We start from the raw sequence: 24,952 nt of genomic DNA, 5'->3' as shown, positions 1-24,952 counted from the left end.
CGTGAAACTAGAGATACCAAGGGACCGGGAGATGAGTCGCGCAGGAACGCCGAAAACGAGACTGTGGGAGGCTGCAACAGAAAAAGGAAAAGAATTATTGGGGCGCGGGGAAATAGCAGCAAACGTGGGGGAAGAGTATGAGTCTTACGATGACAGCGGGGCTGTGGGAGCTGGAGGGAGGGGTGAGGGTCCGCAGGGGAGCTCCAGGAAAGTCGAGGTGGCGAGTACTGAAGGCGATTCCAGACGGGCAGGTGGACAGGCAGGTGGCTCAAAAAACACGCCGAGTTGTTATCTGAGTGCACAGGACAGAATTAGCGCTAGTTCAGACAGATGAGTTTTCACAATCGCTTTCCCGCAGGTGTACGTTACCGCTGTGAGACGACTACGGACTGGTGTGGAGCAGCAGGCTGGGCTGGATCAAATAGTCCACCTGATGATCGCCTGGGATGGGGTGCAGGTGTGGAGTTAACAGCCACGCCCGTGGGCGTGGGCATCCCATCAGCACCTCGGACGCCGGGCCGCAGACCATGACATTGAGATGCTGCAGTAGCTGGAGTTTGTAAGGGTGCCATTTGTGAGTAGCTAATATCGAAGGGATGTTCGACTAATGCCACTCTCCAGTGACATGCGGAGAGTGCTACGCTCTGGGCTCTTGTTTCTTCATTAGTGACAATTTTCTTGTGTCCACATTTTGGCAAATCCAACACTGAACCAGTTTCACGAAACTTAGCAAGCAGTTTGCTAACTGTAGCATGGGAGATGGGTGGTCTCGTAGGGTGTCTTGCATTGAAATCTGCTGCAATGACCCGGTTACTGCGTTCACCAGATATCAACACAATTTCGATCCGCTCCTCACGTGTTAACCTCTTCGACATGTCAATGGCTGTGAGCAAAGAGAAACTTGTAAATAACTCATGAAAGAATAAAGTTACGTTGAAACCAAGCCCACCATTGTTTTTCTTGTGACATTACTAATAAGTTTGATGTGTCACATGGCCCTCTTCCTATTGAAAAAACAAAAGTTGGATCCAAAATGTCCGACTTCTGATTGGCCACCATGGTCACCACCCATCTTGAGGAGTTTGCCCCCTCACATATACTAATGTGCCACAAACAGGACTTTAATATCACCAACCATTCCCATGTTATTACGGTGTATCCATATAAATGGCCCACCCTGTATAATAAATGATCATTTGAAAAAAAATCTTAGAAGGCCAAAAGGCCAGGTTAACCTTAGCATGTTAGCATTATCAATGTCAGGATGCTAACATATGTAACTGTAGTTTAACAGACCCTAAAGTCATACAAAATGTGTTAAGTGCCTCCTAAAACATGTAGAAATGATGGGAATTCTATCGAAACTCATAAGCCTTGTTACCAGTTATATCGTGTAGGAAATACCTGTGACACAATTATGTAATGTGTAATGGTATCAACAGACCAATCCAAATTTAGTCTTAATTCAAGTGTGTCACAGGTCGAATATACATATTTTAACCTGTTAATATAAGTGTTAAGATGCTATAGTTTTAGTCCAGTTTTTATTTGCTAAACATTTGCCATGTACCCAGCAAAAGAGTCTACTTAAAATATCAATCTGAGCAACACTTCCCATTTTAATCTCTGTTTTGTATTTCTCTCTGTCTTCCTCATACACATAAACAAACACACACATCACCACCACCCCGTGGTTCTTCTCATTCTACAGCGCCGTCACCTGCCATCTGGCATGGCGGTTCAGGCCTCATCTGGCCTCCTCTCCTGTGAGAAGACAAAACACTTCAGCTGCTGCTCTTCTTCTCTAGACAATATTAACTTTATTAGGCTTGAAATGAAATGAATTCTCCCTACGCTCCAGATGTGACGGGAAAAAAAAACAGTGCCGACATCCGTTTTTGGTGTCGAAGTTGAAGCTCAGCAAACCAAATATCACCTATCACCTGTGACACATGCTGTGCGATTAGACATGTGGCAGAATTGTTTTTATAAGCTCTGACTTCTCATTGAAAAAAAAGAAATCTGCCGCACCATCACCGACAGATGAATCAACACAGATTTACAACCGTGTTATCTTCCAACTGGCAAGAATTAGTTGCTATTTTATCTTGTAAACCAGAGACATGTTTGTACATGGCTGTGTTTGAGCAGGCATAAATTCGTTCTGAGATAGTTTTATGCTTGCCAGCTTTGAGCATCTTGGCAAATAATGTGACAGTGTGCGATACGGACAACATGTCTAATCTGTTAGCAGCACCACTTGTTGAAACAACAAACAATTCCATGTAGGAATATGCAGCTTCCTACATGGAAGAGGCAGAGGTACACAAACTTAACGTTTGGCTCTTGTATTTAAACGTTTGTTTTTTATGTTTGTAATTCTTTGCTGAGGTTTGAAAGTCATACTAGAGCAAAAAAAAAAGGAATAAAACCTATTTGCTTTTATTTTTTGAATGTAAATCCGTTAATGATGTTTGTACCTGTCCTCAGGAACCCTCCTGCTCTGTATCATTATTGCTGTAACTTTGCCGAGCAGCAGAGCAAAACGAACAGTAACAAATGAAACTCATAGAATAAGTTTAAACAGCACATTATTAACAACTCACAACATGTGGGTACATTGGAAATGTCTTGCCGGTCCTTATATGTAAACCATCTGCTTTCCAATGTCTATTTTTGAAAACGCAACTGTTGTAAGCACAATGTAACTTCATCTCTGTGAAGCTTATCAGCCCCCCCTTCACACTCTCGCTAGCAATAAGAACAATATACTTTGATAAGATTTTAAGATGTTTTTCAGCCTCATTAAGTTATTATTATTATTTGTTTTTTAGATTAAGCTCTCTACAACAGGCTGACTTCTTCAAAATCACCTTACTCTCTAATACACACAGCTGACCAATCAAATTAAAATTTGGATTCTCTGTTATGTAACAGAGAATGTCCTGTTACGCCCACTACACATGATATAGACTGACTTTAATCCATGCCAATTTGTATGGTGCTGTTTATTATTAATGATATGGAAATAAGGTGCAAAAGTACACAGACTGTATGATTCTGTATGCAGCTATAGAGTATATTATGGCAAAGCAAACACTGAAGTATGTGTTAAATGGGTTTTATGCTTTCCATTACCATGACTGTACTAGAGTCTCTGTGATGTAAATTCCATCAGTAAATTCAAGCATCCATGTGTCCTGGACATTTTTTGTGAGTCTTCAGCTGATAAGTTAAATTGCAAGGCACCAACTATCCGTACACTCAGTCAATGCACTTTAAGCACACTTCAGAGATGTACAGTGGCTTGCAAAAGTATTCGGCCCCCTTGAACTTTTCCACATTACAGCCACAAACATGAATCAATTTTATTGGAATTCCACGTGAAAGGCCAATACAAAGTGGTGTACACGTGAGAAGTGGAATGAAAATCATACATGATTCCAAACATTTTTTACAAATAAATAACTGCAAAGTAGGGTGTGCGTAATTATTCAGCCCCCTGAGTCAATACTTTGTAGAACCACCTTTTGCTGCAATTCCAGCTGCCAGTCTTTTAGGGTCTGTCTCTACCAGCTTTGCACATCTAGAGACTGAAATTCTTGCCCATTCTTCTTTGCAAAACAGCTCCAGCTCAGTCAGATTAGATGGACAGCGTTTGTGAACAGCAGTTTTCAGATCTTGCCACAGATTCTCGATTGGATTTAGATCTGACTGGGCCGTTCTAACACATGGATATGTTTTGTTTAAACCATTCCATTATTGCCCTGGCTTTATGTTTAGGGTCGTTGTCCTGCTGGAAGTTGAACCTCTGCCCCAGTCTCAAGTCTTTTGCAGACTCCAAGAGGTTTTCTTCCAAGACTGCCCTGTATTTGGCTCCATCCATCTTCCCATCAACTCTGACCAGCTTCCCTGTCCCTGCTGAAGAGAAGCACCCCCAGATGCTGCCACCACCATATTTGACAGTGGGGATGGTGTGTTCAGACTGATGTGCAGTGTTAGTTTTCTGCCACACAGCGTTTTGCATTTTGGCCAAAAAGTTCCATTTTGGTCTCATCTGACCAGAGCACCTTCTTCCACATGTTTACTGTGTGCCCCACATGGCTTGTGGCAAACTGCAAACGGGACTTTTTATGGTTTGCTGTTAACAATGGCTTTCTTCTTGCCACTCTTCCATAAAGGCCAACTTTGTGCAGTGCACGACTAATAGTTGTCCTATGGACAGATTCCCCCACCTGAGCTGTAGATCTCTGCAGCTCGTCCAGAGTCACCATGGGCCTCTTGGCTGCATTTCTGATCAGCGCTCTCCTTGTTCGGCCTGTGAGTTTAGGTGGACGGCCTTGTCTTGGTAGGTTTACAGTTGTGCCATACTCCTTCCATTTCTGAATGATGGCTTGAACAGTGCTCCGTGGGATGTTCAAGGCTTGGGAAATCTTTTTGTAGCCTAAGCCTGCTTTAAATTTCTCAATAACTTTATCCCTGACCTGTCTGGTGTGTTCTTTCGACTTCATGTTGTTGTTGCTCCCAATATTCTCTTAGACAACCTCTGAGGCCATCACAGAGCAGCTGTATTTGTACTGATATTAGATTACACACAGGTGCACTCTATTTAGTCATTAGCACTCATCAGGCAATGTCTATGGGCAACTGACTGCACTCAGACCAAGACCCTTTGCTCACACACCCCACTTTTCAGTTATTTATATGTAAAAAATGTTCGGAATCATGTATGATTTTCGTTCCACTTCTCACGTGTACACCACTTTGTGTTGGCCTTTCACGTGGAATTCCAATAAAATTGATTCATGTTTGTGGCTGTAATGTGACAAAATGTGGAAAAGTTCAAGGGGGCTGAATACTTCTGCAAGCCGCTGTAGGCCCATTATGGCTGCCTGTGTCGCAGGTGTTACGAGACGATTTTGAAATCACATGTTGTATCAATGAACATACAGTATATAGTATGATTCAAAAGTTGGAGACATGCTGCAACAAGCAAATCAGTAAAATCAACACAATCTGGTAATATTTAAGTAGAACGGAGGTTTTCTACACTAAGGCGTCCATGTTTGAAAATTCTATCTGGCCTGAATTATTGTAGGAAATTCTGTTTCAAAGAATAATGAAAAAACAAAAACCAAACCCACTCCTCTTTGCATGCCACTCTGTGTACTCTTAAATGGGCAAACATGATCCAGAGGTTAAAGGCGCTTCGTCAAGATCTATACTTGACATCTCTATATTAACAGCAGATGGGAACCTAGCCTGTTTTGTTGCCTTTGAGCTGTGCACTTCTTATGAAATAGCTCACAGCTGACTTACTCTGAGTGGGTGCCGTGGAAAACTGTAGAAATTCTAAATCAATACACATAAACTGGGGGTTGTTGTTATTTTGCAATCATGCACCTCAAGCTCGCAGCACTCCACACCATGCTGAAGTCTCTGTGGTATTGAATGCATCTCATGAAGAGAAACAAATCAGGTGAATACGTGTATAATCTCAGACAGATACGGAGAGCAGCACTGTTATTCTGGAGTTAGAGAGCTATTAAGGCTTGGACAGATACTCTAGAGTCCAGGCAGCTCTTGCATCTGGCGGGCTAGCTGGCGGGCGTACAGTTCGACACACTGCGTAGATAAATTCATAAATAATTCTCTCATTGTATAGCTGCTCACTACAGCTGGCAGGCAGAACTGTCATGGTCCTGGGTCGTTGACCCAGCGTTTTGTGTTTTGTGATTATTTCCCTCTGTTCTAGTTATTCTGTGTCCTCCCCCCTTGTGTCCGGTTCGGGTTCTAGATTTCCTGTTTTGTTCTGAAAGTCTGTGTCTGTTGTCATTGTGTTCAGCTTGTGTCCTCCAGTCATCATGTGTATTCAGATCAGCTGTTCTTCCCTCCTGTGTGCGATTACCCGATTACCGTGTGTGTGTGTGTGTATATATAGTGGGTGTCGGTCTGTGTTCGTTGTCGGCTCGTCTGTGTTTCTTGGTATCCTGGTCCTTGGTCTGCGTCTCTCTGCTCCGCTCTCCGTTTTGTAAGATTTCAGGTTTGCTCTTTAGTTTCTCCCAGTTTAGGTTTCCGTTTGTAATTACTCGTGCTTCATTGCCTGTTTTTGCCACTACCACCCTGTAAATAAAACGTCATTCGTATCATCAGTTTGCTGCATTTTGGGTCCTCCTTTTCCTCCACACCACACGGCTCCCTCCCCCAGCCGTGACAGTACGAGCCGACCAAACATGGACCCAGCGGCATCCGCACCTCCCGAGGAGCTTCGGGAGGAACTAATTGACTCTGTTTCCAGGTTGGTTAACCTATGGCTCGAGCATGAGGGGGAAGAGTGTCTCCGCGCTGTAGAAGCCAGGCTACAGCAGCTCATCTCTGCTCACTCCTGGCTGCTGGACTCTCTTCACCCGCTCGCACAGGACTTCATACTCAACGAACTGCACCTTCACCCACCAGCCGCTACCGCTTCCCAACTCAGCCCGGCGGCGAAGATTTTGCCCGGCCCGCCGGAGGTTTTGCCCGGCCCGCCGGAGGTTTTGCCCGGCCCGCCGGAGGTTTTGCCCGGCCCGCCGGAGGTTTTGCCCGGGAGGAAGCGACGATCGCGCCGTCGGCGCATCACCCCACAGCCGAAGACTAGGACTTTGGAACTGCCAGCTGTGGTGAGTGAAAAGGACCCTTTTTCTGTTTTGGACTGTGTGTCTGTTTATTCCGGGGCTGTGTTTTTTGAGTCGGCTGCCCTGCCGGTAGCTCAGTTAGCTGCCCAGCAGCCACTAGCTCAGTTAGCCACTCAACCGTCACCCCCATTACAGTCATTAGACACTTGGTTACAATCCATAGCTCAGTCAATAGCTCAGTTGACAAGAGACTCATCCGCCTTATTATCACCTATTCAGCCATCGTTGTCACCAACTCCTCCTGCACAACAAGTTAAGTCCATCCAACCCGGAAAGAACTATTTTTCACCTGTTCATGTCAAGCAGAGAGACACACCACATAATATTGTAATCAGTCCTCAAAAGCTGGCCAGCCCAGAGACTGTGACACACTCCAGGGCCTCCCCAGAGGCTGGGTCCCAGCCCCCGGCCGACTCTGGACCCCTGGAGATTAAGAAGCCAGCTGAGGACTGTATCCGGCTGTCGCTGCCCGAGCTGGGTCAATGCTCTGTGCAGCTGCAGTCTGCCTTGTGTTTGCCAGAGGCCCGTGTGCCTGCTGGTTCTGACCCGTACCTGCCAGAGGCCCGTGTGCCTGCTGGTTCTGACCCGTACCTGCCAGAGGCCCGTGTGCCTGCTGGTTCTGAACTGTGCCTGCCAGAGGCCCGTGCGCCTACTGGTTCTGAACTGTGCCTGCCAGAGGCCCGTGCGCCTGCTGGTTCTGAACTGTGCCTGCCAGAGGCCCGTGCGCCTACTGGTTCTGACCTGTGTGTTCCAGGGGCCCCGGTGCCCACTGGTCCAGAGACTGTTTTCGCTGGGGGGCCCGAGGAGCCCGTCCAGCCTCCTGCTTCGCCTGCTGGGGGGCCCGAGGAGCCCGTCCAGCCTCCTGCTTCGCCTGCTGGGGGGCCCGAGGAGCCCGTCCAGCCTCCTGCTTCGCCTGCTGGGGGCCCGAGGAGCCCGTCCAGCCTCAAGACTCGTCAGCTGGGGGGCCCGAGGAGCCCGTCCAGCCTCAAGACTCGTCAGCTGGAGGTTCAGGAGAACCTAGCCAGCCTCCTGCCTCGTCAGCTGGAGGGCCCGAGGAGCCCGTCCAGCTGCCAACTGCAGCCTCATCATCCTCGCCAGCTGCAGCTTCATCCACGCCACGGGCAGCAGCAGCTTCTTCCACGCCTGCAGCGCTACAGTCTCCAGCTTCCACGCCGTCGCCTGCTGCAGCCTCATCATCCTCGCCAGCTGCAGCCTCCGAGCCTTCATCCTCGCCCGGTGCAGCATCGTCATCTGCCTCGCCTGGCCCGGCTGCAGCATCATCATCTGCCTCGCCTGGCCCGGCTGCAGCCTCGTCATCTGCCTCGCCTGGTCCGGCCTCTGCTTCAGCCTCGTCATCTGCCTCGCCTGGTCCGGCCTCTGCTTCAGCCTCGCCTGGTCCGGCCTCTGCTTCAGCCTCGCCTGGTCCGGCCTCTGCTTCAGCCTCGTCTGGTCCGGCCTCCGCTTCAGCTTCAGCCTCGTCTGGTCCGGCCTCTGCTTCAGCCGCGCCTGGTCCGGCCTCTGCTTCAGCTTCAGCCGCGCCTGGTCCGGCCTCTGCTTCAGCTTCAGCCGCGCCTGGTCCGGCCTCCGCTTCAGCTTCAGCCGCGCCTGGACCAGCCGCTGCTTCGTTCTCGTCTGGTGCTGCGACGGCCACGCCACCTTCGGGTCCCGAACTGCCGCCTCGACATCGGCGGTCATCTACCAGGCCGCTGGTGGAGCGTCATCGTCAATATGGACGACCTCCTAGACGCCGCCGCTGCCTTCCGCGCGGTCGGCCTCCAGACTTGTGTCATCGTCGCCATTGCTGTCCGCACGGTCGGCCCCCTGAACTGCCTCCACTCCGCCACCGCTGCCTTCCGCTCGGTCGGCTTATGGATCTACGTCGCCGACGTGGCCGGCCTCAGAAGATGAACTGTCCTGGACTTCTGAGTTGTCAGCCTCCGGGCCGGCCTCCTGAACTGTGTTTTGTTCTCGTGCTCCAGCATGTGTGTTTTTGTTTTGGACAATTCTCTCGGTTTGCTGGAGCTTGTGTTGGTCCCTCCGTCCTGGGCCCCCGCCGCCCGCCCTGGGTTGGTCGTCTGTTTTTGTTTTGGGCTGTCTGGAGCCAGCCCTTGGAGGGGGGGTACTGTCATGGTCCTGGGTCGTTGACCCAGCGTTTTGTGTTTTGTGATTATTTCCCTCTGTTCTAGTTATTCTGTGTCCTCCCCCCTTGTGTCCGGTTCGGGTTCTAGATTTCCTGTTTTGTTCTGAAAGTCTGTGTCTGTTGTCATTGTGTTCAGCTTGTGTCCTCCAGTCATCATGTGTATTCAGATCAGCTGTTCTTCCCTCCTGTGTGCGATTACCCGATTACCGTGTGTGTGTGTGTGTATATATAGTGGGTGTCGGTCTGTGTTCGTTGTCGGCTCGTCTGTGTTTCTTGGTATCCTGGTCCTTGGTCTGCGTCTCTCTGCTCCGCTCTCCGTTTTGTAAGATTTCAGGTTTGCTCTTTAGTTTCTCCCAGTTTAGGTTTCCGTTTGTAATTACTCGTGCTTCATTGCCTGTTTTTGCCACTACCACCCTGTAAATAAAACGTCATTCGTATCATCAGTTTGCTGCATTTTGGGTCCTCCTTTTCCTCCACACCACACGGCTCCCTCCCCCAGCCGTGACAAGAACAAGCTAGAGAATCCACCGACTTGAAAACTATGTCAGAACAGGCTCTGGGTTTACGAGCCAAGGCGAGAGTTTTCATCTATAAATCTTTAAATGAACTTGTGTCATATGATCACGTATTTTTCTCTTCTCACTTATCATCTCAGAGCGTTTTCTTTCAATAAGTCTGTGTCATCTGTGTCTCGATGTGGCTGTTATTCCACATTCTGCTTTATCGTCACACTGAACTGGGACACAACTGAAATATTCAGGGTGTCATGACCCTGTGCCTTCTCGGCTGACTCTGTATGGCTACAAGTGTTTTTGTTGTGCTGCATCTCCCTCTCTCCCCTTCCGCGCACTGCGCTCTACCGGGGCGGAGTCTTGACGGCTCCAGCCCCTGGCTCGGACACCTGCAAACAATCATCTCACTCACTTCTTAAGGCAGCTGCTGGGAGTGCTTCCTCGCTGGATTATTGTGTAACACTCATTTCTCGCCAGCCTGAGGACTGCCGTTCGGTGACCTAAAGACCGGAGCCCGAGCTACCTGAGCTTCAGTGGATTGTGTATATAGCCGTTCCCTTCCCGTGCCTGTGTTCCCCGGAGACCCTCTTCCTGTGCCCCCTCACTTGTATATACCCGCACCTGGTGTCTACGTGTAATTAAATTGTGAACCTTAGTGACGGTCTGCCTCCGAGTCCCTCCTGAGCCTGACACAGGGTCAGTGGACAGCAGCTCATGGCTTTGGATTCAGGCCCTCGGTTTCCAACAAGTTGGATTTGGGCTCCAGTTTGGCACATGGCAGCAGATGAAAATGCATTAAAATCACAGTCCCGCCAAAAATAAATAAATAAATTGATACATAAATAAATGAAAGGCATCTAAAAATGGGATAATGACTTTTGATGAATATTGCAGAGACTGAGCACATTCATTCTTACTTTCACAACAAAACCATGATTCAAATTGAGCTGAAATGAATCACAAATCAAGGTTATAGCTGCGTCTTTAGCACCATTTATATTATTATGTAATGTTTTCTACACACATGAATAACATTTGTATGTCTCACAAAAGTGTGAATTGTGTGTGTGTGTGGAAAGGAAAAGGATTTGAAAAGGGTGTCTCGATATCAATGCAAACACCTTGTGACTGTGCCACCCAATTTAAATTCGCTGTCAGCGAAGCCGACAGCTGTGGAAACAATGGATGTCTCTCAATATACTTTTTCTCAAATTTTTCTAGTTCATTGTTTTTTCTTTTCTGCTTCAAGCTACACTCGACCACTGAATGAAACCATGGCTGATGGAAAGTGAGAAAGTTCAGTCACAGAAACTACAAACTTACAACATAAAGTACTGAAAGCACTTGAAAGGCTGAAAAGTAAATGAAATATATGAAATATATGCAACCAGAAAAATCATTGTAGACTTGTGGGAAAAGATGGTTTGTAGAACTGGAACTTGCATGGCTACAGATATGTAGACGTTACATCCCAGTCCTCAAATTACAGTGTTTTTTGTCTCTTTGGTACAAAGTATAAACAAAACCAGGCCGTTCTTCTGTGCTTTGTTGCACAGATATTCTTTCTCCAAAAATATGTAATTTGCTCAAATGTACCTATTACCTACAACTACATATATACACTCACAGAGCATCTGTGCACCTGTTAATGTGTTCAGTTATTCAATCAACCAATCAAAGTGAAATCTAGAGCTTTCACTTAATGCTCAGATCAAATATCAGTGATTCTGACAGCAGCATTTACGGTGCTGCACAGAGTTTTTCTGAATCTTTGGAAAACCTTCTGCTAAGTTGCAGCTACCTTCACACTAAGGCTACATAAGGCTTTGCACAAACGTCATCTGTAACATATCCAAAGTTGGCTGAGTTTTCCTGCTCTGGGCCAAAATAAATAGAGCTCTGATGCAGTAGTGCAGTAGGTTTTCCATTATCATGAAGGTGCACACTGGAAAAGAATGTAGCCTGGGGCCTGTTCTTCGTACCGCGCTAAGTGAGTTAGCTGGATGAGATTGTTGACGATTTCGCGTGATCCTGGATCGTTCGGTTCCCCGAAGCCCATCCGGGACTTGCTGTCATAGCAACAGAGCCGTAAGCGTAAACCTGCTGGGGAGCAGGTTTACTTTATGTAAACAGGATTAGATCGCGGCCACGCAGGTATGTCCGCGTCATTCATACGAAAGCAACAGCGATATTCCACCACTGTTTCACCATAAATAAATAACATCAATGTAACTAAAGATAATGCAGCACTTGATCCTTTTATTGATTTCACACAGATAGATACAGGTCATTCCCTAAAAAAGGGAAATGTACTATTAACATTCTATTACATGTATGTGATTATTACAGATGTAATTCATATTTCAGAGTAGTAATTGTAAATTACTTCGTGTAATCAAGATGAGAGACCACGGCTATAAAAGCGAAGGTGGATTTGGGAAGTCTGTCGCAGTCATATCCTGTCCGTTTACGCGAGCAACCCATTGCGGAAGGTGCAAGATTGATAAGGAGAGTCCTCAGAATTCAGCGTATATTGCGGGACAGACAGGATCCTTTAGCTCAGCGCGACAGTGTGCTCATAGAGAGATATCGATTTTCCCGTGAGGGTATTATTCACTTAACCAACTTGTTGACGAGGGGGTGCAGGACCACCACCTGTCTTTTTTTTTGCTCTGCCCTTTTCTTGGTTGCTGTTATGAACAAACAAACAGAGTATTCCAGGGTCTCTTTCCAAGAGACGACAAGCAATATAAGTGATAAATATTACCATTCTGTAGAATATTCTTATATTTCACTTTTACTTGTTCCCATGTTCTAGTGGGTCCTGTTGTGGCTCTAATGTGAAAGGGGATATAATATAACATATTATAATATAATATAATGTAATATAATATTGGATAATATGGTGTGATATGATAAATCTACCCTACCGCCTACTGGTGTTGGCCAGAGGGGCCGATGGCGCAATATGGCAGCCTGGCTTCTGTCAGTCTGCCCCAGGGCAGCTGTGGCTACAACCGTAGCTGCCTCCACCAGTGTGTGAATGTGAGAGTGACTGAATAGTGGCATTGTAAAGCGCTTTGGGTGCCTTGAAAAGCGCTATATAAATCCACTCCATTATTATTGTTATTATTGAATTACTTACGAGTTTGATTTGTCAGCAACTTTCTGCCAGCCCTCTCTCCTTGCTTTTGCAGCCTTTGCAGTGTTCCCTTGCGTTTTAATTAAACTCTGAAACTCCTGAAATCCCTCACTCAAGAGTTCTTGCTCTGCTGCCGAAAAATACCGAGCGCGCTCCTTCGACATTTTCGCCGACCAATCAAAGGGTTGCCGATCAATGTTTCTACTATCGATGCGTAGCCCCTTTTACGACACCCAGTGATCTCACATTACTTCATCCAGCTATACTAATCGTCAACAACAGGTGTGTTCGGGGAACCGGAATAGCGAGCTCAGAGTTAGCGCGATGATTTGGTCTTGGATGTTTCATTTGATCTTGGATGTAGTAAGCGACGTACGAAGCACAGGGCCCTGGTCTGATGAGTCTTTGTTTCTGCTGAGCGTGCAGATGGTCAGACTTTGGGCTAAACAGAATGAATCCATAAAACCTTCTTTGTCCAGGCCAGTCTCCCTGTGGTGGTGTGGAGAAATGTCATTTTGGTGCTCTCTGGGTCTCTATAATCAGACCGCCATAGTTTGACTGCTACTGTCGGTACTGACTGTGCACCAAAGTCTACCCAGAACAACATTTTAAAAGTGATTGTAATGATGTCCCTTTAGATTCTAACCCTAAGCATACATTTTGGTGAAAAGTCAAAGAGACAAACAATGAGGGAACACTTAATCAGAGTATAGCATCGAGTCAGTTAAACTTGATATTGATCTGCTCAGTTAAGTAGCAGAGGGGGTTGTTAATCAGTTTCAGCTGCTTTAGTGTTAATGAAATTAACAACTGCTGCACTGGAGGGACAACAATGAGACAAACCCCCAAAACAGTATTTCTTGATGCATGCTCAAGCATCCAGTTAAGTAAATCCCAAAAGGTTGATTCTGTTCATCTGGATGTAACGTTTTCAGTGGGAGAAACGTTTCGTCACACATCCAAGTGACTTCATCAGTCTCAGCTGACTGCAGGTTTCCCCAATCTTATAAACAGTGTAATTGCATAATGAATGAAACCAGCACCACTGTAGGAACAATGGGCTGGGAGGGAAACATTTCTCCGACTGAAAACGTTACATCCAGATGAACAGAATCAAACTTTTGGGGCCCCAAAACAGGAACGCTGTTACAGCTGGAGGTCTCACACATTTTTCCCTCCTTATCGTTCATGACAGTTTTTACTACACTACACGAGCTCAGTGATGCCCTGGTCCAGATCTATCCCAAGGACACCATCTATCGCCTCATTAGCAGCATGCCCCAATATTGCCAGGCACGCATAGAAGCATGTGGGGGCTAAGTGCTATTTTGAGTTGCAATGACATTTTGGCAAAATGGACTAGCTGGTTGCATCATTTGTGGCTCACACATTACCGGGTCTATATCAGTATAGATTTCCAGCATGATTTTTTTCCCCATTGAGATCTGACCTTTTTTCATAGTGTTCTGTTGATATTTTTGAGCAGTGTATTTTTTATATTTGCTAATTAGAATGATTATTTTCTTTGTTGCCTGATTTCCAAGACCTAATAGAGAAAATAATTTAATAAAGATAAAATAACAAATTCTGATTGCCTAGCATTATTGTTAGAGTTAAAGGTCACCGAGGAGGAATTAGACCTACCAGTGCATACCAATAATACGTCATTAAAACAGAACATTGTAGCGGGACAGCTGTTTCCAGGCTTACTGCGTCATTCTTGACAGTTCAATTTTACCTTGCTCCAAATACAAATTAAATGAATTTGGTTGTTTTGATAGTTACTGGCATTTCATCTCAGGGTGTAATATAATGTCATTTTTGCATCTCCCTGTTTTACAAACGTGTCCCTTTATACACCTGCTATGTCTATATCATCAGCTCAGATTTAACAGTCCTATTTTATAGACTGACAAAATCCACACCGGGTACCTGAACAGGTGGCACTTATTTAAAGATTTGTGAGCCAGGGGACTTTAGTTAAGGATCAGTTGGGATGTTTGTGTTTTGAAAAAGCTTCCTCTTATCAAAAGCCTGGGAATGACAGACCATCTCACCGTTGTCATAATCCAGTGCGTATAAATAAGACAGCACCTTTGACAAAGCTGTGTTAACATGATGTATGAATGAGAACAGGGTGAGATCGGTAAATTAAACCAGCCGATTCTTTCACAATGTCTTTTGTCTGGTCACAAAGAAATGTTAAGCTAAACTGATACAGAGTTACCAAAGGTAGCTTTGAGTTGTATGCTGTGAATTTAATTATGAGTCACAATCAACAGCCCCGCTCTTAGATGCATGTTGCTCAGATCTCGGATGTCAGAGCTTCCTGCCAGCACATGAAAGGACTGCATGTCAGAAACAAGCGCAGAGCAGGCTTCCGCTGTGTGCCGCTTCACCCTGGTAATGATGACAGTCAGTTTCTGAGACCGGGTACAAATGATAACCCATCCAATATGTGGCATATCAGGAATATCAAATGTATTAAAATGTGTGTGTGTCACTGCAGGCTACATGGTGGTTATAGGATGAGCATATTAGAGTTGAATTTACCCTGCACAAATTGACACAAAAATGGGTCTCTCATTTTTCTTTCAACTTAGACTTCCCAACTTCATGCGGACCCCAGCCAATTTTCTCTCTCCTCATTTTCAACTCTTTTAAAAATTATAATGAAACAGCAGTCAGGCTTGGCCCCCTTTGTGATCACAAAGTTACCCCTCATTTTTCTGCTCGTTTTCCCAGTCTGTTCCTCCGTTCTCTTTTTCTTCTTCTAAAGACATCCACTTTTTTCCTGTTATATCCTCTTTTGGAACGGTTCATTTGTCGGATAAGAAATACTGCAAACAGGTCATTCTCAAGGCTTCGCATTTAATTTAAGATTAAAAGGAGGAAGGAGACAAAGGAACGGGATAAAAGAATCATTGCCATCTTTAACCTTGAACACATTGTAGAAAAGAAAAGGGACAGATCAAGTGGATGGATTTGTTCACACGTATATTGCAAAAAATTTTGTTTCCAATACGCTACAGTTGTTAAAAAGTTTTTTTTCGTTGTAATTGCCTCTTATTTTTAGAAATGGCTTGCCCATCGGAAAGTAAGTCACTGTGTGAGCGTTTCTTTAACAGCAGTTTAAAGCTATGAATGACATCTGCTTGGCACTTGTATTATTTATGGCAGGCTACAATTACCCTCTTTTGCAATTTTTCCTTCTGTTTCTCGCTCCATCTATTTACGCTCTCAGCGGGATTCCTGGGAAGAAGTGTGGAGTCATTATCTTAACTGCAGAGGAGCTCAGTAACTGCAGGGTCAGTATACACACGTGCACAAACACATGCACACATACAACCCACATGTCACTGAACAATATTGCACTGTTAATTTTTGTGTTGTAGGAGTTTGCAGTCACATTAGTCTATTTAAGTTTTTTTATACAGGGAGTGCAGAATTATTAGGCAAGTTGTATTTTTGAGGAATAATTTTATTATTGAACAACAACCATGTTCTCAATGAACCCAAAAAACTCATTAATATCAAAGCTGAATGTTTTTGGAAGTAGTTTTTAGTTTGTTTTTAGTTTTAGCTATTTTAGGGGGATATCTGTGTGTGCAGGTGACTATTACTGTGCATAATTATTAGGCAACTTAACAAAAAACAAATATATACCCATTTCAATTATTTATTTTTACCAGTGAAACCAATATAACATCTCCACATTCACAAATATACATTTCTGACATTCAAAAACAAAACAAAAACAAATCAGCGACCAATATAGCCACCTTTCTTTGCAAGGACACTCAAAAGCCTGCCATCCATGGATTCTGTCAGTGTTTTGATCTGTTCACCATCAACGTTGCGTGCAGCAGCAACCACAGCCTCCCAGACACTGTTGAGAGAGGTGTACTGTTTTCCCTCCTTGTAAATCTCACATTTGATGATGGACCACAGGTTCTCAATGGAGTTCAGATCAGGTGAACAAGGAGGCCATGTCATTAGTTTTTCTTCTTTTATACCCTTTCTTGCCAGCCACGCTGTGGAGTACTTGGACGCGTGTGATGGAGCATTGTCCTGCATGAAAATCATGTTTTTCTTGAAGGATGCAGACTTCTTCCTGTACCACTGCTTGAAGAAGGTGTCTTCCAGAAACTGGCAGTAGGACTGGGAGTTGAGCTTGGCTCCATCCTCAACCCGAAAAGGCCCCACAAGCTCATCTTTGATGATACCAGCCCAAACCAGTACTCCACCTCCACCTTGCTGGCGTCTGAGTCGGACTGGAGCTCTCTGCCCTTTACCAACCCAGCCACGGGCCCATCCATCTGGCCCATCAAAAATGGTAAATGGTAAATGGCCTGTATTTGTATAGCGCTTTTCTAGTCCCTAAGGACCCCAAAGCGCTTTACACAACCTGTCATCCACCCATTCACACACACATTCACACACTGGTGATGGCAAGCTACAATGTAGCCACAGCCACCCTGGGGCGCACTGACAGAGGCGAGGCTGCCGGACACTGGCGCCACCGGGCCCTCTGACTCACTCTCATTTCATCAGTCCATAAAATCTTAGAAAAATCAGTCTTGAGATATTTCTTGGCCCAGTCTTGACGTTTCAGCTTGTGTGTCTTGTTCAGTGGTGGTCGTCTTTCAGCCTTTCTTATCTTGGCCATGTCTCTGAGTATTGCACACCTTGTGCTTTTGGGCACTCCAGTGATGTTGCAGCTCTGAAATATGGCCAAACTGGTGGCAAGTGGCATCTTGGCAGCTGCATGCTTGACTTTTCTCAGTTCATGGGCAGTTATTTTGCGCCTTGGTTTTTCCACACGCTTCTTGCGACCCTGTTGACTATTTTGAATGAAACGCTTGATTGTTCGATGATCACGCTTCAGAAGCTTTGCAATTTTGAGACTGCTGCATCCCTCTGCAAGATATCTCACTATTTTTGACTTTCCTGAGCCTGTCAAGTCCTTCTTTTGACCCATTTTGCCAAAGGAAAGGATGTTGCCTAATAATTATGCACACCTGATATAGGGTGTTGATGTCATTAGACCACACCCCTTCTCATTACAGAGATGCACATCACCTAATATGCTTAATTGGTAGTAGGCTTTCGAGCCTATATAGCTTGGAGTAAGACAACATGCATGAAGAGGATGATGTGGACAAAATACTCATTTGCCTAATAATTCTGCACTCCCTGTATAGCACCAACTCACAATAACAATCACCTCAACATGTTTTATATCATAAGGTAAACAATAATAGACAGAAATCCTGCCTCGCCTGTGTCTTGTCAAGCCTCCATCACTGTGTCTGGAGTTTTGCCACTTCCTGTTTTATTTTTTAGTCTTTGTCTTGTGTGTATTATGCTTTAGTTTTGCTTACCTTGTCTCATCTTCCTTGAGTGTAGCCATCTATCTTTTTCCCCACCTTCATAGCTTCATAGCTTCTCGTTGTCCTGTGCATGTATTTATTGTTTTGTCTTCATTTGTTCTCATGTTGTGGACTCCATGGCTGTGTCCCAATTCAGGGTCTGCACGCTTGAAGTACGCATTTCAAGTGCGGTTACGTCACCGCCACGCGACGACGGCTGTCCCAATTCGAAGTGTACTTCAAATGCATACTCCAAATGCGCCGTCGATTTCCCCAAATATCAAGCGTGGTCCGGTGCACGCTTCGTGGTCCCATATATCCCACAATTCATAGCGCGGCGGTGGGTGTGGATAATTTTGCCGCAAAATACGGCAGAAGGGAGCGGCCGAAGAGGGGTTTTTTTTCTCCAAACTTTATTGAACTTATAAAACGAACAGTCAGTCATTCCAGTTCAGTTTGTACAGTAGACATACAAGGCAAATAAGAGTAATAATATACAGTACAATGAAATAAGAAGGATAAATAAATAAAGGATAAAAAGAAGAAAAAAGGGCGGGGGGAATGTGTACAACTTTGTACTTGAAAGTTGTGATAGCTCAATCGTTAAACATTTCTGAATGAATTTCAATCAATGATAAACCTTTTTTATTGGAAGTTAATTTAAGAGAGTTTAAGTAATGTTCAATTTCAATCAAAAACAAATTAAATGATGGGGTTGAGTTTTGAAATTTACATTTATGTATATGGAATTTCCCTAATAAGATGGAGCGGCCGAAGAGTACGAAAAGTACTGAATATGACGTCACTTATTTATGTTCAAATGTTTAATAATTAAAGTCAGTTATATATCCACAAACACAACAAGCTGAAAGTCAGTGATATATGTATATGTGTGTATACATATATGGATATATGTGTGTATATATATACATGTGTGTATACATATATGTGTGTATACATACAGTGGGGCAAAAAAGTATTTAGTCAGCCACCGATTGTGCAAGTTCCCCCACTCAAAATGATGACAGAGGTCAGTAATTTGCACCAGAGGTACACTTCAACTGTGAGAGACAGAATGTGAAAAAAAAATGGTAGGATTTGTAAAGAATTTATTCGTAAATTAGGGTGGAAAATAAGTATTTGGTCACCTCAAACAAGGAAAATCTCTGGCTCTCACAGACCTGTAACGTCTTCTGTAAGAAGCTTTTCTGTCCCCCACTCGTTACCTGTATGAATGGCACCTGTTTGAACTCATCATCTGTATAAAAGACACCTGTCCACAGCCTCAAACAGTCAGACTCCAAACGCCGCCATGGCCAAGACCAAAGAGCTTTCGAAGGACACCAGGAAAAGTATTGTAGACCTGCACCAGACTGGGAAGAGTGAATCTACAATAGGCAAGCAGCTTGGTGTGAAAAAATCAACTGTGGGAGCAATCATCAGAAAATGGAAGACATACAAGACCACTGATAATCTCCCTCGATCTGGGGCTCCACACAAGATCTCATCCCGTGGGGTCAAAATCAAATCAAATCAAATCAAATCACTTTTATTGTCACATCCTACATTGGTACAGCACATGTGAGTGAAATTCTTGTGTGCGAGCTTCACAAGCAACAGAGTTGTGCAAAATACAATAATGTAAACAAGCAAAATACAAGAATGGCTACATCTGAAACTAATAAATATATGTACAATATATAATAGTATATGCATTCCTGAATGTGTATACTAAATATTTTTCTACGTGTGTGTGTGTACACATATTTTACAAATTAAATAGAGTAAACAATAAATAAAATATATAAAGTAAAATATACAGAGTGAGACATGTGCAAAACAGTGGCATTACTGTACAGTATGGAGTGCATAATGTTGAAGTTCCAGTAGTGAAGCTGAGGTGTCTATGAAGTGTTCAGCAGTCTGATGGCCTGGTGGAAGAAGCTGTCTCTCAGTCTGCTGGTACGGGACCGGATGCTGCAGAACCTCCTTCCTGATGGAAGTAGTCTGAACAGTTTATGGCTGGGGTGACTGGAGTCCTTGATGATCCTCCCCGCTTTCCTCAGGCACCGCTTCCTGTAGATGTCTTGGAGGGAGGGAAGCTCACCTCCAATTATCCGTTCAGAGCACCGCACTACTCGCTGGAGAGCTTTGCAGTTGTAGGCGGTGCTGTTGCCATACCAGGTGGTGATGCATCCAGTGAGGATGCTCTCAATGGCACAGTGATAGAAGGTCCTGAGGATGCGGGGGCTCATGCCGAATCTTTTCAGTCTCCTGAGAAAGAAGACGCGCTGCTGCGCCTTCTTCACTGTTTTGTTTGTGTGTACTGACCACGTAAGATCCTCAGCCAGATGTACTCCAAGGAACCGGAAGCTGCTCACTCTCTCCACAGCAGTGCCGTTGATGGTGATGGGGGTGTGTACTTCTCTGCACGTCCGGAAGTCCACTATCAACTCCTTTGTCTTTGCGACGTTGAGGGTGAGATGGTTGTCTTGACACCAGTGGGTCAGGGCGCTGACCTCCTCCCTGTAGGCCGTCTCATCACCTTTGGTGATAAAACCCACCACTGTAGTGTCGTCCGCAAACTTCACAATGATGTTGGAGTTGTTAGTGGCCGTGCAGTCGTAGGTGTAGAGTGAGTACAGGAGAGGGCTCAGTACACACCCCTGTGGAGCACCAGTGTTCAGTGTGACGGGGGATGAGGTGATGCTGCCCAGTCTGACCACCTGGCGTCTGTCAGACAGGAAGCTAAGGATCCAGTTGCAGAGGGAGCTGCTCAGTCCTAGATCCTGCAGTTTCCTGTCCAGCTTCGAGGGAACGATGGTATTGAATGCTGAGCTGTAATCTACAAACAGCATCCTCACATACGTGTCTCTCTTCTCCAGGTGTGACAGGGCAGTATGTAGTGTCAGGGCTATGGCATCATCAGTGGACCTGTTGTGGCGGTATGCGAACTGTAGAGGGTCCAGTGAGTCGGCTAGTGCAGAGCAGATGAAGTCCCTGACCAGCTTCTCGAAGCATTTGCTTACGATGGGGGTCAGGGCTACAGGTCGCCAGTCGTTCAATGAGGAGATGGTGGAGGATTTGGGTACAGGGACGATGGTGGCCATTTTGAAGCAGGCTGGGACTACAGACAGAGAGAGGGAAAGGTTGAAGATGTGCGTGAACATTCCAGCCAGCTGAGCGGCGCATGACTTGAGGACGCGGCCGGGAATCCCGTCCGGACCAGTAGCTTTGCGTGCGTTCACCTTCCTGAAGCACCTCCGCACATCCTCCTCAGACACAGTGTGCGCACTGACGTCATCCGCGGTGCGCACACTGTCCGGTCTCATGGTGTTCGCTGTGTCGAATCTAGCGTAGAATACGTTTAGATCCTCACACAAAGAGGCCGTGGTCTGCGGTGTGCTGGTTTTCCCTCTAAAGTCTGTGATCGTGTTTAGTCCCTGCCACATACTCCGAGGGTTGTCAAACTGTTCATGAGAACGGTGAGCAAAGATCCCAGAACCACAGGGGGGGACCTGGTGAATGACCTGCAGAGAGCTGGGACCAAAGTAACAAAGGTCACCATCAGTAACACACTACAACGGCAGGGAATCAAATCCCGCAGTGCCAGACGTGTTCCGCTGCTGAAGCCAGTGCATGTCCAGGCCCGTCTGAAGTTTGCCAGAGAGCACATGGATGATACAGCAGAGGATTGGGAGAATGTCATGTGGTCAGATGAAACCAAAGTAGAACTTTTTGGTATAAACTCAACTCGTTGTGTTTGGAGGAAGAAGAATACTGAGTTGCATCCCAAGAACACCATAGTATTTAGTCAGCCACCGATTGTGCAAGTTCCCCCACCTAAAATGATGACAGAGGTCAGTAATTTGCACCAGAGGTACACTTCAACTGTGAGAGACAGAATGTGAAAAAAAAATCCATGAATCCACATGGTAGGATTTGTAAAGAATTTATTCGTAAATCAGGGTGGAAAATAAGTATTTGGTCAATAACAAAAATACAACTCAATACTTTGTAACATAACCTTTGTTGGCAATAACAGAGGTCAAACGTTTACTATAGGTCTTTACCAGGTTTGCACACACAGTAGCTGGTATTTTGGCCCATTCCTCCATGCAGATCTTCTCGAGAGCAGTGATGTTTTGGGGCTGTCGCCGAGCAACACGGACTTTCAACTCCCGCCACAGATTTTCTATGGGGTTGAGGTCTGGAGACTGGCTAGGCCACTCCAGGACTTTCAAATGCTTCTTACAGAGCCACCCCTTTGTTGCCCGGGCGGTGTGTTTTGGATCATTGTCATGTTGGAAGACCCAGCCTCGTTTCATCTTCAAAGTTCTCACTGATGGAAGGAGGTTTTGGCTCAAAATCTCACGATACATGGCCCCATTCATTCTGTCCTTAACACGGATCAGTCGTCCTGTCCCCTTGGCAGAAAAACAGCCCCATAGCATGATGTTTCCACCCCCATGCTTCACAGTAGGTATGGTGTTCTTGGGATGCAACTCAGTATTCTTCTTCCTCCAAACACGACGAGTTGAGTTTATACCAAAAAGTTCTACTTTGGTTTCATCTGACCACATGACATTCTCCCAATCCTCTGCTGTATCATCCATGTGCTCTCTGGCAAACTTCAGACGGGCCTGGACATGCACTGGCTTCAGCAGCGGAACACGTCTGGCACTGCGGGATTTGATTCCCTGCCGTTGTAGTGTGTTACTGATGGTGACCTTTGTTACTTTGGTCCCAGCTCTCTGCAGGTCATTCACCAGGTCCCCCCGTGTGGTTCTGGGATCTTTGCTCACCGTTCTCATGATCATTTTGACCCCACGGGATGAGATCTTGAGTGGAGCCCCAGATCGGGGGAGATTATCAGTGGTCTTGTATGTCTTCCATTTTCTGATGATTGCTCCCACAGTTGATTTTTTCACACCAAGCTGCTTGCCTATTGTAGATTCACTCTTCCCAGTCTGGTGCAGGTCTACAACACTTTTCTTGGTGTCCTTCGAAAGCTCTTTGGTCTTGGCCATGGCGGAGTTTGGAGTCTGACTGTTTGAGGCTGTGGACAGGTGTCTTTTATACAGATGATGAGTTCAAACAGGTGCCATTCATACAGGTAACGAGTGGGGGACAGAAAAGCTTCTTACAGAAGACGTTACAGGTCTGTGAGAGCCAGAGATTTTCCTTGTTTGAGGTGACCAAATACTTATTTTCCACCCTAATTTACGAATAAATTCTTTACAAATCCTACCATTTTTTTTTCACATTCTGTCTCTCACAGTTGAAGTGTACCTCTGGTGCAAATTACTGACCTCTGTCATCATTTTAAGTGGGGGAACTTGCACAATCGGTGGCTGACTAAATACTTTTTTGCCCCACTGTATATATATATGTATATATATATATATATCTTAATAATCTGACAATACTATAATGTTACCACACATTACCACAGTGAGATGACTTTAGTCTCATGAACAACATTAACTAATTGTTATTTACTAACTAATCTTAAATGACTTTTCAGTACAGAAATGAAGCCCAACAATAATGTTTTACGGTCCGGTGGTTTCAGCCTCAGATATGTCATGAGAGACATCATGACAGAGATGTCATGACAAAAATGAATGACCAACAAAACATTTTTCTCCTTCATTTCTGTCACACAAAGCTGTATGTAACGTGTCTCGCGGTTAGTATCATGGTTGCTAGGCAACCTGAACAGTGCGACGAAGCGTATACCGTCCCATTTCACAAGCCTCTCACTTCCGCACTTCTCGTACTTATAGTGCGCGTACTTCAAGCATGCAGACCCTGAATTGGGACACAGCCCAGGTGTCTGTATTGGTTCCACAGTTCTCAGGAAATTCTCAGGAAGTTCTCAGGAAGTTCTCAGTTCACATCTAGTCAGAGTTTTGTATTCTGTTTTTGCTCCTAAGTTCTCAATAAAACAGTTTTTTTTTTTACCTTTTATTTTATTTACCTATTATTTCTGTATATTTCTGTCCTAACCTGCCTGTCGCACAGTGTATTATGACAACTGGGACATGTGGAGTCCCTCAGGATTCGATTTTCAGGCCACTGTTTTCATTCTGCAATCTTGACCACCTCATTAAGTACACCTGTTTAACTACCGTGTAAAGCAAATGTATAATCAGCTAATCACATCATCATCCCTGGTAATGAATGTTTGAGTTTGTCCACTAAATCACTTTAAATCCACCCACCTTTACACTGAGTTTTGTAAATAGAGTGCCAATAGCCATTTGATATTTTGCTGGCCACTCTTCTCCACAGTTCTCTAAATATATTTAAAGGTGGTTTCCTGCTATGAACTATGGGATTTTCTCCTTTATTTTTGCCAACTCCTTGCCACAGCAATATATTAACAGGCAGTCAGACGCTAACAGAATTTCGATGTGCGTGTTTGTGTGCTCCAGATAACATTATGTGAACAGGCTTATCTCGGAAATATTTACTATTGCTACTCTGGGACATATCGCCCCTGACAAGCCCCAAATGTTTTTCAGAAATTTTGAGAAGTGTGTGTGTGTGTGTGTGCAAGCTGACAACCCCTAGCTGCCAATGACAAGCTTCAGTTTCCCCCAATGCCTTACTTTAGGAGAAAATAGCTAAAAGGCCATTCTATCTATCTATCTATCTATCTATCTATCTATCTATCTATCTATCTATCTATCTATCTATCTATCTATCTATCTATCTATCTATCTATCTATCTATCTATCTATCTATCTATCTATCTATCTATCTATCTATCTGTCTGTCTGTCTGTCTGTCTGTCTGTCTGTCTGTCTGTCTAACCAGAAGCAGAAATAATACTGCTCCTTACTAACTGCTATAACGGTGTATACATATTTATGAAGCATTCCCTCTGCTCCTGCTCGTAATATTGCAGCCATCCCATAATAAAATAAGTATCTTTTCCTAATAAAATTTGCAATTTTAATTTTTAAAAAATGGATTATAACCACTGTAATCTGTGCATGCATTCAGTTATTAAAGCATAAAAACTGTTGGTGTGCTGCTGGTTCAGATTCTGTTCCTATTTGCTTCAACATTATGCACGGATTTTTACCTCACCAGGTATTTTG

The 24,952-nt window shown here is 44.9% G+C and overlaps 2 protein-coding genes across 3 annotated transcripts in view; both read left to right on the top strand.

The window, feature by feature from the left end:
• LOC147305302 (copine-9-like) overlaps window positions 1-24,952 on the top strand; it is a 115,133-nt gene that overhangs the window by 56,716 nt on the left and 33,465 nt on the right. For both annotated transcript variants that reach the window (XM_086276248.1, XM_086276247.1), the window contains exon 7: window positions 15,713-15,776. In XM_086276248.1, the coding sequence (XP_086132374.1) occupies window positions 15,713-15,776 (64 nt within the window). The remainder of the gene's footprint in view (window positions 1-15,712; window positions 15,777-24,952) is intronic.
• LOC147305303 (uncharacterized) lies at window positions 5,913-10,618 on the top strand. The gene is made up of 4 exons (XM_086277870.1): window positions 5,913-7,581; window positions 7,749-7,910; window positions 7,950-8,652; window positions 10,576-10,618. Exons 1-4 carry the CDS (start codon window positions 6,234-6,236, stop codon window positions 10,616-10,618), a joined length of 2,256 nt encoding a protein of 751 aa, XP_086133996.1. The 5' UTR covers window positions 5,913-6,233.

This window comes from Aulonocara sp. 'chitande type north' Nkhata Bay, linkage group LG20 (genome assembly GCF_057382095.1).
Source record: "Aulonocara sp. 'chitande type north' Nkhata Bay isolate Kocher_YH1m ecotype deep benthic linkage group LG20, A_spYH_male_GT1.1, whole genome shotgun sequence".
Taxonomy (NCBI): domain Eukaryota; kingdom Metazoa; phylum Chordata; class Actinopteri; order Cichliformes; family Cichlidae; genus Aulonocara; species Aulonocara sp. 'chitande type north' Nkhata Bay.
Note: the sequence above shows the minus strand (reverse complement) of the source record. Positions and strands in the feature narration are given on the sequence as shown.